The sequence below is a fragment of the Carcharhinus amblyrhynchos genome, chromosome 25 (genome assembly GCF_965287045.1).
Source record: "Carcharhinus amblyrhynchos chromosome 25, sCarAmb.v2.hapA, whole genome shotgun sequence".
NCBI classification, from domain to species: Eukaryota; Metazoa; Chordata; class Chondrichthyes; order Carcharhiniformes; family Carcharhinidae; genus Carcharhinus; species Carcharhinus amblyrhynchos.
Genome location: NC_137348.1, coordinates 7,334,878 through 7,349,224, shown reverse-complemented (window position 1 = coordinate 7,349,224; position 14,347 = coordinate 7,334,878). Strand labels below are relative to the sequence as shown.

The 14,347-nt window shown below is 43.2% G+C and overlaps 1 protein-coding gene across 1 annotated transcript in view; it reads right to left on the bottom strand.

Annotated features, from left to right (window-relative positions):
- The window catches only part of LOC145358102 (centrosome-associated protein 350-like), a 61,756-nt gene that overhangs the window by 9,906 nt on the left and 37,503 nt on the right, over window positions 1–14,347 (bottom strand). Inside the window, exons 14-18 of the mRNA XM_080211777.1 lie at window positions 12,299–12,459; window positions 10,807–10,943; window positions 7,805–7,878; window positions 4,860–7,684; window positions 2,577–2,915 (exon numbers count right to left, since the gene is read on the bottom strand). Of these exons, the coding sequence (XP_080067903.1) occupies window positions 2,577–2,915; window positions 4,860–7,684; window positions 7,805–7,878; window positions 10,807–10,943; window positions 12,299–12,459 (3,536 nt within the window). The remainder of the gene's footprint in view (window positions 1–2,576; window positions 2,916–4,859; window positions 7,685–7,804; window positions 7,879–10,806; window positions 10,944–12,298; window positions 12,460–14,347) is intronic.

The following is a 14,347-nucleotide window of genomic DNA, read 5'->3' as shown; positions in this document are numbered from 1 at the left end:
TGTGGAATATCAACATACATTGTTTGGTCCCGAACCACATGAATGAGCATTGAGACAGTTACCAACTGAGCAACAGCTGAGTCCTCATCACTGAACTTATTATCTTATCAAAGGCCTCCCAGCAGCCACAGCATAGATGCCTCACCTCCGCAGACACTGCAGCACCAATAAATTCAGCAAAAACACTGAGCTCAAACTTGGAACTTTCTGGAACTACAAAGCAGGCCTGGCAGCAGCTGCAGAGGGCTTCCTGCAGTTGCTCCCGTTTCCTCCCACAGTCCAATGATGTGCGGGTTAGGTTGATTGACACTTGCTAAATTGACCCTAGTGTCCCAGGATGCTTAGGTTAGTGGGATTAGTGGGTAAGTATGCAGGGTTACAGGGATAGGGCTTGGGTGGGATTGTTGTCAGTGCATGTTCAATGGGCTGAATGCCCTCTTTCTGCTCGGTAGGGTTCCTAGGATTGTGTGAATATTTCAAGCCAAAAATGACTCTTCTTCAGAACATTTCTTCAGCCTATTCTGAAGAAGTCATATTCAACTTGAAACGCTACCTCTGTTTCTCCACAGATGCTGCCAGATCTGTTGAGCATTGTCAACATTTGCTTTTTATTTCCGATTTCCAGCGTCCGCAACATTCTGCTTTAATATTATTGGAACCTGCTGGGCTGTGGAGCTGAACTGCATCGAAAGCACAATACAGAAACAGGCCATTCGGCCCAACAGGTCTCTGCCAGTGTTTATCCTCCACACAAAAGCCTCTTGCTCCCATCTATCTTCAGTTAAAAGTTTTATTTGTTAGTGTCACAAGTAGGCTTACATAAACACTGCAGTGAAGCTACTGGGAAAATCCCCTATTTAACTCTATTAGCATATTCTTCTATCCCTTTCTACTTCATGTCCATATCTAACTTCCTTTTAAACCCATCTACTGTGAAGACTTTAACGAGGCCCATGTGGTTGGCCTCTTGGAGTATGAGCTCCTTGATTGAGGCAATGATTGGCAGTCAACACCTTCCATGCCCACTGGGCCCTGCAGGGACTGGGATGCATGACTGACCCCCTTAATCACATTTTCATTTGATGTTTTAAGTATCCTTTCCATTTAGTCTTTTGTTCTGGGCAGTTCACCTTCTTTTGAGAGCTGCCCATTTTAATTTGTCCCCTCGTTAATTTGATTTAGTTTATGTGGTTGGCCAAAAAGATTGGTAGTGATTGCTTGCCCAGTCAGGGAGCCTCAGCTGTATATAAAAATGGGAGATTTTCTGACACTCCTGATTCTGACTTTGTACACGAAGCACTCTCAGAGTGGAATAGAATTTTTATTTATTTATTGATTAGTGTCACAGTAATGAAGTTATTGTGAAACTCCCCCAGTCGCCACACTCCAGCGCCTGTTCAGGTACAGAGTCATAGAATTATAGAATCCTACAGTGCAGAAGAAGGCCATTCGGTCTATTGAGTCGGCACTGACCACAATTCCACCCAGGTCCTATCCCCATAACCCCATGCATTTACCCTAGCTCGTCCTCCTGACACCAGAGGAGAAATTTAGCTTGGTCAATGCACCTAACCAGCATGTCTTTGGACTATGGGAGGAAACTGGAGCACCCAGAGGAAACCCAGGGGGAGAATGTGCAAACTCTGCACAGACTGTGACCCAAGCTGGGAATCAAACCCAGATCCATGACACTGTGAGACAGCAGTACTAACCACTGTGTTACCCCAGTTTGTAAATCAATGGAGTCTGGTGAAAAGACATCGGTCTCTGAGGAGTTATTTGCGTTATATATTGGCTTTGTCAGCTAAAGCCTACATACTCTTAACTCTGTATGTTCACTCTGCTCTCTCTCCCCAGTTGCCGTCAGACCTGCTTTGTATTTCCAGATGGTTCTGAACTCGATCTCCATTTTTTTTTGCTGAGTTTATTGGTGCTGCAGTTTCTGAGGTGGTGAGGTATGTGGTTCTGCTTTTATCTCAAGACTCCGGCATTGGCAGTAATTCACCTACCTACAAAGAGAAAGTGCTAGGAATACACAACAGGTCAAGCAGCATCTGTGGAGAGAGATACAGAGTTGATGCTTCGAGTCTGAGACCATTCACCAGAACAGGTCACAAAATATTATTTTGTTTCCCTCTTTCCAGCATTTTCTGTGTTGATTTCTGATTTCTAACAAGATTATATTACTTTTGCGGTGGCACAGTGGTTAGCACGGCTGCCTCACAGTTCTAGCGACCCAGGTTCGATTCCCGGCTTGGGCCACTGCCTGTGTGGAATTTGCACATTCTCCCCATGTCTGCATGGGTTTCCTCCTGATGCTCCAGTTTCTTCCATGCGGGTTAGGTGGATTGGCCATGCTAACCTGCCCCTTAGTGTCAGGGGCACTAGCAGGGTTAATGCATGGGGTTGTGGGGAAAGGGTCTGTGTGGGATTGTGGTCGGTGCAGACATGATAGACTGAATAGCCTTCTTCTCCATTGTAGGGATTCTATGAACTTTCCTAAACCATTAGTTTAATTTGACCGCAAGAGGTTCTCGTAACTCCAAGTACTGATAATCCTAAGCTGTCACATTCACCTGTTTGTGCGCTCTCTTGGATTCTGTATCCACATCTTTTCCACTGGTAAACTCCTGAACCTCCAACACATTGGTTTCACCGTTACCTTGACATTGACCACGCTGATTCCATAGGACATTGATGGCACCGTCAACCCATTGTTGAACATCCACAAGGTTAAAAGGAACAGCAAGGACTATTTCCTTTGACTGTCTCCAGGCTCCTGAGCACCACTGGTCCAACTCAAACCTTTGCCTTGGGGTTTTCCTGTCCTGGAAAGGCTGGAATCCTTTGAATTTTTCACTGCTGCCGTCTTGACTGCTTCTAAAACCACCCATGTGGAATGCCTCATTGTATGGCTTGCAAGAGGAAGACAACAAACCAACAGTAAACATGAATTAATTTAGAATACGGTACAAATAATATATTTATGTAGCCCTGAAGAATGTCCCAAATACAGCCATTTATGCATGTTTAGAACAGTTGCACGGTGGCCCAGTGGTTAGCACTGCTGCCTTACCTGGGTTCGATTCTCTGCTTGGGTCACTGTCTCTGTGGAGACTGCATGTTCTCCCCGTGTCTGCATGGGTTTCCTCCGGGTGCTCCAGTTTCCTCCCACAGTTCAAAAGATGGGTGGGTCAGGTGCATTGGCCATGCTAAATTCTCCCACAGTGTACCCGAACAGGCACCGGAGTGTGGTGACTCGGAGATTTTCACAGTAACTTTATTGCAGTGTTAATGCAAGCCTACTTGTGACACTAATAAACTTAAACAGAAGATATTTTGATGTAAAAGGCAAAATACTTAATAGAATGAATTCATATCCTTGAAAGGCAGTAACAGTTGTCCTGAAGACAGATGGGGCAACCTTTGTAAACCAGCAACATCCCAAAGTTTAAAGTTTATTTTGTTGGTGTCATAAGTAGGCTTACATTAACACTGCAATGAAGTTACTATGAAAATCCCCTAATCGCCACACTCCAGTGCCTGTTTGGGTACACTGGTGGAAAATTTAACACGGACAACACACCTAACTAGCACATCTTTTGGACTATGGGAGCACCACACAGACAATGAAGAGGCTCCACATAGACAGCGACCCAAGCCGGGAATCGAACCCGGGTCCCTGGCACTATGAGGCAGCAGTGCTAATCACTGTGCCATCCAAAAACAATCAAATGACCAATCTGTTCTGAGGACATCAGATTCGGGGAGGAATCAGATGCCCTCAAAACTTGGAAAACATCCTCACCTTCCCGTCATTCTGTGGGATCTTTAATACCTACTTCAATCACTGGAACAGAAAGAAAGGATCTCGCCTGTCAGTCCACAAGGAGATGAAGGAGTTAAGAATACTCAAGAAAGTGGAGCTTCATAAACTCACATAACAACAACTGGCCCACCTATCTTAAAGGTTGAAATCTTCAAGTTTCTGGGTGTCCACATCACCAACGATCTGTCCTGGTCCCATCCCCCTGCTGGTACTATAGTCAAGAAAGCCCACCAACACCTTTACTTTCTCAGAAGACCAAGGAAATTTGGAATGTCAACGCCGACTCTCACCAACTTTTACAGATGCACCATAGAAAGCACTCTTCCTGGCTGTATCACAGCTTGGTATGGGCTTCTGCTCTGCCCAAGACCACAAGGAACTACAAAAGATTGTGAACATAGCCCAATCCATCATGCCAACCAGCCTCCCATCCACTGACTCTGTCTACACTTCCTGCTGCCTCGGCAAAGCAGCCAGCATAATTATGCATCCCGAACATTCTCTCTTCCAACTTCTTCCGTAAGATACAAAAGTCTGAGATCACGTACGAACTGACTCAAGAACAGCTTCTTCCCTGCTGCTGTCAGACTTTGAATGGACCTACCTTGCATTAAGTTCATCTTCCTGTACACCTAGCTATGACTGTAACACTATATTCTGCACTCTCTCGTTTCCATCTCTATGTTTTGTCTGTATAGGGTGTAAGAAACAACAGAATGATAATACATGTGATAATAATAAATTGAATCAAATCAAAGTCTTTGAAAGGTTTATCCATTTTGTTTACCCTTCCCCATTCTTTACAAGAAGCCCTGCATTTTTAATTCTTTTCAAGTGCATATCCAATTTCATTTAGAATGGTACAATTGAATCTGATTTCACTGCCCTTTTGGTCAGTGTGTTCCCAGATCATATCAAGCACATCTGTTCTTATCCTGTTTAAAAGCAAAATCACCTCGTCTCTCTGGTTCCTTTGCCAGTCAGGAAGAAATATTCCATTTTGTTTATGTTCAATAGCGTATTTACTCACAGTCAAACAACCCACTGCAGTCGGGGGACACAGGATTCCATTTGCTTCTAATTTCCCATTGCTTTTTCTTTTGATTCGTACGTATTCTTTTGCAGCTTCCTCTATGAATTTTGTTAGTAAACTTTCAGTGACATTTTCTATGGCTTCTTTATGATGGCCGCCCTTTGAAATTCTAATTTTATCTTTGACTTGTGCACAGTTTATTCTTAAAGAGTCGATGAAGGATTTATCATGGCCTCTCTGCCCTTGAAGCAGACCACTGTTCCGCTGAGCAAATTTTGCACAGTCTTGAGCGATGCAATGTCCATCGAGCCTCTGTTCCTTCAAACCTTCCGTGCTTTGATTTTGCTGCTTTCTGATTCTGGTCAGTTCATCCAAAGTTTCTCCTACAAGGTATTCTGAGAGATGTACTGCAACGTCATCCACCAACTGTCCGTCTTCCTGGCCCCGAGGATGTTGTAAAGTCCGTCCACTGTTTAAGCCTCCAGGACTTGCACGATCATCAAATCGCAATTCTGGTTCCACTTCAGCATCCAGCAAATCTTGAGGATCCAGAAACAATTCTACTGCCTTTGCACATTCCAGAATTATCCGTTCCAGTTCAGGCTCATCCACCCCGCCAGGCTGTGGCTCTCCCTGGCTATGTTGGCGCAAAGTTGGCTTTTTGCCTCTCAGCGGCGCAATACCGCGCCTCTCAGACACCTCTTCAAAGCAATGAGTTTCTTTCAATTCATTGTCCAGGTTTCTGTCGCTTTGTCCAGGTGCTCCAGCAGAGAAGAAGCCTTCATCGTTTGTGAGATCTGCATCAAATTCACAATCAGTTGATGGGCACAGGATCGTATCGGGTGTAATAAAGATGTCATTTTTATTCATAGATTCAAAATATTTCATCTCACAGAAGGTTCCACCGGGGCCTCCTTTTGGATGGTTCAGTTCTTCACCAAGCCAACAACCCTGGTCAAACGTTCGATGTCCTTTATACTTGAAGGTACCTGTCTCAATTTGACTTACGAACACCCGACCTCCAACATCAAAATCCATTGGAGAATCTGCTTTTTGTTGTACTGCTCGAGGTATTTGGATTCTTAAGGATTCAGACAAAAGATGATTTTCCTCCAACTGTGCACTGGTTCCCTCTTCTCCACTTGCTCTGAGCAATCGTCTGCCGTTCTCTGCCTCAGCATTTTTCATTTCTTCATCCACCTCTTGGACAAGAGGTGCAGGAAAAGGAGTGAAATCATCATTAACGTGAAGCAGATTGCGCTTTTCACCTGGAAATCGTAACCCTTCATTTTTTGAAGAGTTACCAATAGATAGTGGTGGTGGAGCTTCAATTCTAACGAAGGTGTTCCCTCCAATTGGAGATGGAAGCTCTTCGTTCATTAACAAATCGATTTCTTCAGGAGGCGGAGGAAAGCCTTCAGTTGCATAAGATATATCAGCTTCATCTGGAAGTGGAAATGCTTCACTTTCATAAAACATTAATTCATCAACTGGAGAGTTTAACTCTTTTATACTGAATATACTATCTTCCTCAACTAAAGATAGCAGCTCCTCTTTTATAGATGAGATTTCTTCTCCAAGAGATGGCTGTTCCTCTGAAAATAATGAGTCAATTCCTTTGCATGCGGACTCCTTTAAGACGGGAGATGAAGTTTGGCTACCGCACGAGTTCTGTTTATCATCCAAAGAGGGCAATTCATGGCTTTTAGACACAATTCCTTCAGCCACAAGTGACTTATTTGGTTGAAACAGCACTATTTCTTGAACAGTTTCACTTCTTAATGGATTTATTTGTTCAAGCAAAGACGGCAAATTTTGGTTTGCCCACCAAGTATTTCTCACAGGTGACTGCATCGCTTCACTGCACGTAGAGGTTTGGTCTCGGCCTTGCGAATTTTCTTCAGTGCCAGTGACGCCATTGATGCCTGAGAAAGGGAGCATTGGTGAGGTAAGCTCTGCAGTCCTGGGGCCACTGGTTGGAGCCAGGTGAACATGTGCTGAAGCCGCAGTTACTTTCGGGACATGGATACTTCTCAAGGAAAATGGAGTTGCAGTTGGTTCAAAGGAGCTTTCGAGCAATCCAGCAGGCATCATTTCCTGACAATCCATCACTCTTTCAGATTTAAGCATCTCACTCCCAGCCAATGCTGGATAGTTAGATGAAGCATTGAAACAAGACACTTTTTCAGGACGATTAGGCAATCTAAACCAGCTTTCTTTGGTGTCTTCTGATGTCTTGACAACATTATTTGGTTGAATATGTTCAAGTTCTATACGTTGTTCTGCTTCCAGGTTGGTATTGCTATTCACTAAGTGGTGAGCAGAGGTTTGCGATGAATTATCTGTTGACTTGGCCACAAAATCATCCCAGTCATCATTTCGGTGCACCTGAGACTTCCTTCCAAATAATGGTTCTGTTGGTTTGGATGACAATATTATTACATTTCCTTTTTCTTCAAGCTCCATGGTAGAATTTTCAGTCAAAGTGTCAGCAGATGAACCATTGTTTTGACTTCTTTTGCAAGCTGAATAGTCAGGATCCCTATGATGGAGAATCTCTTCCATGCAGTCCCAGGATGAGACTGAAGACTCAATAACTATGTCTGAATTTCCAGATGATCCTGGAGAGCCACAAGGGGTAGGAATTTCCAATTGCTTCCCCGCACACTGATTCTCATTGACTGGCACAGAGGAAGGAGGAGGTTGGGAGGTGGGATCAAGGGATGGTTGGTCACCAATCTCAGGCCTACCAGGTGGACAAGTCACATCCATACATCCAATGATCATTTGTGGCTTCAATATCTTTTCCACAGCTTTTTCACCTAATAACAGTAATAACAAGATACGAGAATACTTGACACTGTATGAATGTCAGCGCTTCCATTAAAAGAGAGCAAATGCTTAAAAATTAGAATTATATGAGCCACTGTACATCTTCCTACCTTGCCAAGAAGGCATGTTTTGTGGCTGAAGGATCTCAGCAGTTGGTTTTGCTGGCTGCTTAAGAATATTGGACCTAAATGGAAAAGGAAATCTTGCATTATTGTTAGGGCCTCGGAACAGAACCCCAAGTTATATTATGAAGTCAGACTAGACCCCAACTATTTTTTATTTTGGTACAAGGATAGGGTGTTTCACTCCAGGAGTAATTCCACTGACAAATCAGGGATCTTTTATAATAAAATGAACTTTATTTAATAATAGTTTAAATAGAACTCTAACAAATGAAGCAACTTAACTATTAACGGTTGAATAATATTTGAAAATGGAAAGGAAACAATTTTAATTTCTAAGTTATCACTGTTTCAGTTCCAAATAAGGAACACTCCTCTTACCACTCCAACTGTCACTCTAAATACAGTTAGTAACCATAACTCTACTTGCTAGAATGAATGTAGACAGTCTTGAAGCTTTCAGAGAGAAAATAAGTTTCAGTGCAGCTTGCAGAAGCCTCTACCTTCAAAACAATTCCCAGCTAGAACTGACTGCTTTCTGCAAAACTTTTTGCTTTCTGCTATAGACCCAAGTCTGCACATAACCAACGATCTGCCCTGGTCCGTCCATGCTGACCACATCATCACACAGCCTCCCATCCATTGACTCTGTCTACACTTTCCAATGCCTCAGAAAAGCAGCCAGCATAATCACAGACTCCACACACCCTGGACATTCTCTCTTCTACCTTCTTTTGGGAAAATGATAGAAAAGTCTGAGGTAATGTGCCAACCAACTCAAGGACAGCTTCTTCCCTGCATCAGACTTACCATATATGAAACTGAATTGTTTTCTTTACCCACTAGCCATGACTATAATGCTATATTTTGCACCCTCTCCTTTTCTTCTCCCCTACATACTCTATGAATGGTAGGTTTTGTCTGTATAACACAATACTTTTCACTATATCCCGATATATGTGACAATAATAAATCAAATCAAATCATTGCATGACCCTGTCAATCACTCTAATCAGAAATCCCTGGGAATTTAAGTAAACAAAAGCCCATTAACTCTATTTAACCTAACCACTTGCAAGGCTAAAATAAGTAATTATCTGCTCTCCCAGTATCTGAGTTGCATTTCTCCCAGACATACTGACTACCTGTTGAATAAAGCTGAATTTTCAAACATTCCCCATAAAGATAACAGACAATATATATAAATATCACTTGTACTGCTATCATAACATTAGAAACTGTTCTGAGATACCTTAAACCAGAAATAAAACCCAGTATCAACTAGATTTCATCTCATGGTGACTTTGCTGAAGATAATAATCTTCTCAAAATTGAACTGAGAATATAATGAGGAAGAGGGATAATTTCACTATGGACAGAAGTGATGAGGAATCAAAGGGAACCACTTCTGCCTCACACTCAAGATTGGGGTATCTGTAAATTGATAGGATGTTTCTTGCTCCTTTTTTCCTGCTTTCTAATTGCTTCTCCATTTTTATCTCATTGAGAAGCGTAAAATTCTAAGGGTGGATACCAAAAGGCTCTTCGCCCAGTTGAAGGGTCGAGAACTCATGGTCATAAGTTCAGGATAAGGGGTCGGTCATTACTGGCTGAGAAGGAGACATTTCTCCACTTAGAAAATTGTGGAAATTTGGAATTTTCAACTTCTAAGAGCTGTAGATACTCAGTGGATGAAAATATTTAAGACTGGGAGCAATAGATTCTTGGATACTAAGGGAGCAAGGTATTTGGACAGAAGGCAGGAAAGTGGAATTGAAGAAAGGCCCAGACACGATCTTATTAAATGGTGAAAGAGGCCCAAGGGACCAGATGGTCTACTCTTCCTGTGCTTTTAGGTGTTGTGTCTACTTTCTCATCAGTCCTGTTCATCTGCCTTCTTCACTCATCTTCCTCTTTCTCCTTTTGGTTCCTCCTGTTCTCCTGCCTCATTTCGCTAGAAGGATTATATTCAAAGGGAGGACAGGAGCGTGTCAAACCAGCTCAGAGCGAGTGATTTATGCCTTCCACCTGGGAAAGAGCCAGCAACCTCAGAGGCCAATTCTGGAGAAATTGTTCACTCCATAGAAAAATCTTAGTATAATGAAATCGGTGTGTGGGTATTGACATTCTCATTCTCAGACCTTCACTTGCTAGAGGGAAGTTGGGAGCTGGAAGAGCCTTGGCATCAAGGGGCAAGCTCTTGGGCTAGAGCTGGGAGCTGGTGGACCGGAGCAAACAAACTTGTGCAGGGGACAGAAAGAGAGAGAGATGCATTGAGGCAGACAGGTTTTGCAACACATTTCTGGAAGCCTCTGTCCATTCTGTCTAATTTTATCAACAACAGACTCAAAGTCAGTGTCAGCATTCAGGATATCAAAGAGATAAATCTTTTAGGACTAAGGTGAAGAGATCCAGTCACCTAGAGAGTGGTGAATGTATAGAATTTACTATCACATAAAATAGTTGAGGCCAAAACGTTGTGTGATTTCAAGAAGAAATTAGATATAGCTCTTGGGGCTAAAGGGGGCAAGGGATATGGGAGAAGCGGGGAATCAGGATATTGAATTTGATGATCAGCCATGATCATAATGAATGGTGGAGCAGGCTCAAAGGGCCAAATGGCCTACTCCTGCTTCCATTTTCTATGAGTCTGGCTTAACAAGCACACTCTGTGCATTTTGGAGTAAGCGATCTACGGATATCAATCAGGATCAGGAGCTATTCTTCCCATTCTTTCTTCCCAGAGTCAGACAGTAGGACGTCATCTGCTGCCATCACCACTAACCGTGAACCCGGTGACTTCCAATTTTATTGCTCGTTCTAAATGCGGGACAATAATTTCTCCTTCTTGCAGCTCAGATTTCAATTTAATCGGCCCAATTGGACACCAAACCACAGCTGCCGATTCATAATGTCCTCCGCACTTTGAAGGATGACAAAGATCTATTTGTAACGATGCAGTATCCCCCCCACCCCAGTAACCTCTGTACCTCTGCAGCCGAGGGGAAATTATTCGTGGCTTGCGCTGGGCTGCAGCAGGATGTTTTATTTGTGGCTTGAGGATGAGCTCGAAGTCAGCGTCCGCAATCAATTCGGCCTGCGTCTTACTGATAAAGGCATCGTACTCCTGAAATAAACAAGGCGGAAATGACAAAAAAAATGCTCCCGTCCCAAAAGGCTGGGAAAATAGTCAAAACACAGATGCAAAGAATCGAGAGGCTGCATCAGTCAGAGTTCAGCTGGAACGTTTATCAGTCTGAGTGCGCTCTGACAGTTAGATAAAACTGCTCCCAGCTCCATTAATAACCCAACGCTGTATAACTCAAATGATGCAATGGCCACTTTCATAAACTTCAGAATACTTGCAGTGTGGAAATGGATAATTCACATTTTTCAATGCGATTTTGTTGCATTGTGTGGCTCATTGGCTGTGAGGCACTTTTGGGACATCCTGAAGAAAAGAAAGGCGCTACATAAATGCAAATTCTCTTTTTAATTCTCTTTTTGTCGAAAATTTATATTTCAGGTGATGTGGGCGCTGCTGGCAAGCCAGGGTTTCTTGCCATTCCTGAATTGCCTTTAGCTTGCCAAGCCATTTCCAGGGACACTGAAGAGTTGATTGCTTTGGGGCTGGAGTCACGTATAGGCCACACCAGTTTAACACTTAGTTATTAGTGTCACAAGTAGGCTTACATTAACACTGCAATGAAGTTACTATGAAAATCCCCGAGTCGCCGCACTTCGGGTACACTGAGGGAGAATTTTAGCATGGCCGATGCATCTAACCAGCACGGACTGTGGGAGGAGACTGCAGCACCCTGGAGGAAACCCACATAGACACGGGGAGAATGTGCAGAGTCTACTCAGACAGTGACCCAAGCCGGGAATCGACCCCGGGTCCCTGGGGCTGTGAGGCAGCAGTGCTAACCCACTGTGCCACCAGGTAATGATGACAGATTTTCTTCCCTAAAGGACATAAGCTTTTACAAATGTGGTGTCATGGTTCCCATTCAGTTCCAGATTAAATTCCACCAGCTGCCACGCTGGATTTGGAACCTTTCTCCCCACAACACTAACCTGGATCAGTGAAATATAAATGCTGTGACTTTCCCACGATGCCACCATCTCGCTCACCATCTCAAGACCCATTAAAAAGAGAATTTGCATTTATATAGCACCTTTCTTCAAGATGTCCCAAAGTGTCTCACAGCCAATGAGCTGGTGCTCACACAATGCAGCGACATTGCATTGAAAACTGAATTATCCATTCATTATACTTATACACTGCAAATATCATGAGATGTTCATGGTCGTCACTCACTTCCCGATAATCAATTGAATTTAAATTTCACCAGCCGCCATGAAGGGATTTGATCCCTCATCCCCAGAACACTAACCTGGGTCTCTGAATCACAAATGCGTGACATTACCACTACGCCAACATCCCTCTACATAATACACCTGTTGATGTATATGACAAACCTTTAGCTGCCTGCACAGCTCAGCTTCCTCCAACTTTAGTTTTTCCCTCCGTTTCCTCTTCTGCTCACGCTGTAGATTGTGCATCATTGCTTTACGGTTCACCAGTTCCCGCCTCAGTGGGGAGCTGTGGTTTTCCCCTGCAGCTGGTTCCATGGCTGGCTCTGGAATAAAAAACATTGCCCAGTTCACTGCTTGGTTAACTTAAAGACCCACCAAAAACAATAGGGTGGAACTAGGAGTGAGAGCTCGCCCTTCAGACACCATGACATGGCACACTCTTGGCTATAGCAAATGTGTGATGGAATGCGCTCCACTTGCCTGGATCAGTTCTGCTCCAATAACACGCAAGAAGCCTGACACTATCTATGACAACATATCCTCTTGATTGCCCCCCCATCTACAGGGGTGATCTTATAGAGGTCTATAAAATAATGAGGGGCAGAGATCAGCTAGATAGTCAATATCTTTTCCCAAAGGTAGGGGAAATTAAAATGAGAGGGCAGAAGCTTAAGAACATAGAAAAACTACAGCACAAACAGGCCCTTCGGCCCACAAGTTGTGCCAATCATATCCCTACCTACTCGGCGTACCTATAACCCTCAATCCTATTAAGTCCCACGTACTCATCCAGAAGTCTCTTAAAAGACCCTATCGAATTTGCCTCCACCACCACCGATGGCAGCCGATTCCACTCAGCCACCGAGTGAAAAACTTACCCTTGACATCTCCTCTGTACCTACTCCCCAGCACCTTAAACCTGTGTCCTTTCGTAGCAACCATTTCAGCCCTGGGAAAAAGCCCCTGAGAATCCACCCAATCTATACATCTCAATATCTTATACAGGTGAAAGAGGGGCGATACAAAAGGGTCCAGCGGAGGAATTGTTTTCACACAGAGGGTGGTGAGTGTCAGGAACAAGCTACCAGAATTAGTAGTAGAGGTGGGTACAATTTTGTCTTTTGAAAAGCATTTAGATTACATGGGTAAGATGGGTATCGAGGGATATTGGCCAAATGTAGGCAATTGGGACTATCTTAAGGGTTAAAAAAATGGCGGCATGGACAAGTTGGGCCGAAAAGCCTGTCCATGTTGTACACCTTTATGACTCTATGACAAGCATTCAGTCCCTCCACCAGAGGCGTACATAGCAGCAGTGTGTAATATGTATAAGATGTACTACATCAACTTAACAAGACACCTTTGATAGCACCTTCCAAACCAGCAACCTCCATCATTTAGAAAGACAAGGGCAGCAGATATATGGGAAAACTGCGACTGGGAACTTCCCCTCCAAACCACGGAGCATCCTAACTTGGAACTATATCACCATTCCTTCACTGTCAAAATCCTGGAACTCCCTTCCTAACAGCACTGTGGATGTACCGCATGGACTGCAGCAATTCAAGACAATTAGGGCTAGCTGTAAAGATGCTGGCTTAGCCAATGATTTTTAATTCCAGTGAAAGAATATAGAAAATTATATTTATGAGAGTAAACTCACAAGTAGCATCAAGGTGACTGTAAAAGCTTCAATAAGAATGTACAAAGAAAAAGATTAATGAAGACAATTGGAGGTCCCTTACAATCCAGAACAGGCAAACGTATAATCGAGAATAAGGAAATGGCCAAGCAAATCAATAACTATTTCATTTCTGTCTTCATGGAGGAAGGCACAAATAATTTCCCAGAAATGTTATGGAACCAAGGATGTTGGAAATTAGCTGTACCATAAAATAGTGTTGGAGAAACTAATGGGCTAAAAGTCAATAAATCCCTAGGGCCTGATAATCTACATGCCAGAGTTTTAAAGGAAGTAGCTATGGAAATAGTGGATGCATTAGTTGTCATGGTCTAAAATTGTGTAGATTCTGGAACAGTCCCAGCAGCTTGGAAGGGGGCAAACGTAACCCCACTATTTATAAAAAAAGGGAGGAAACAGGGAATTAGAAACTGCTTAAGCTTAATATCGGTAGCAGTAAAATTCTACAGCCTATTATCAAGGATGTGATAACTTAAAAATATCAGTAGGATTAGATAAAATCAACAAGG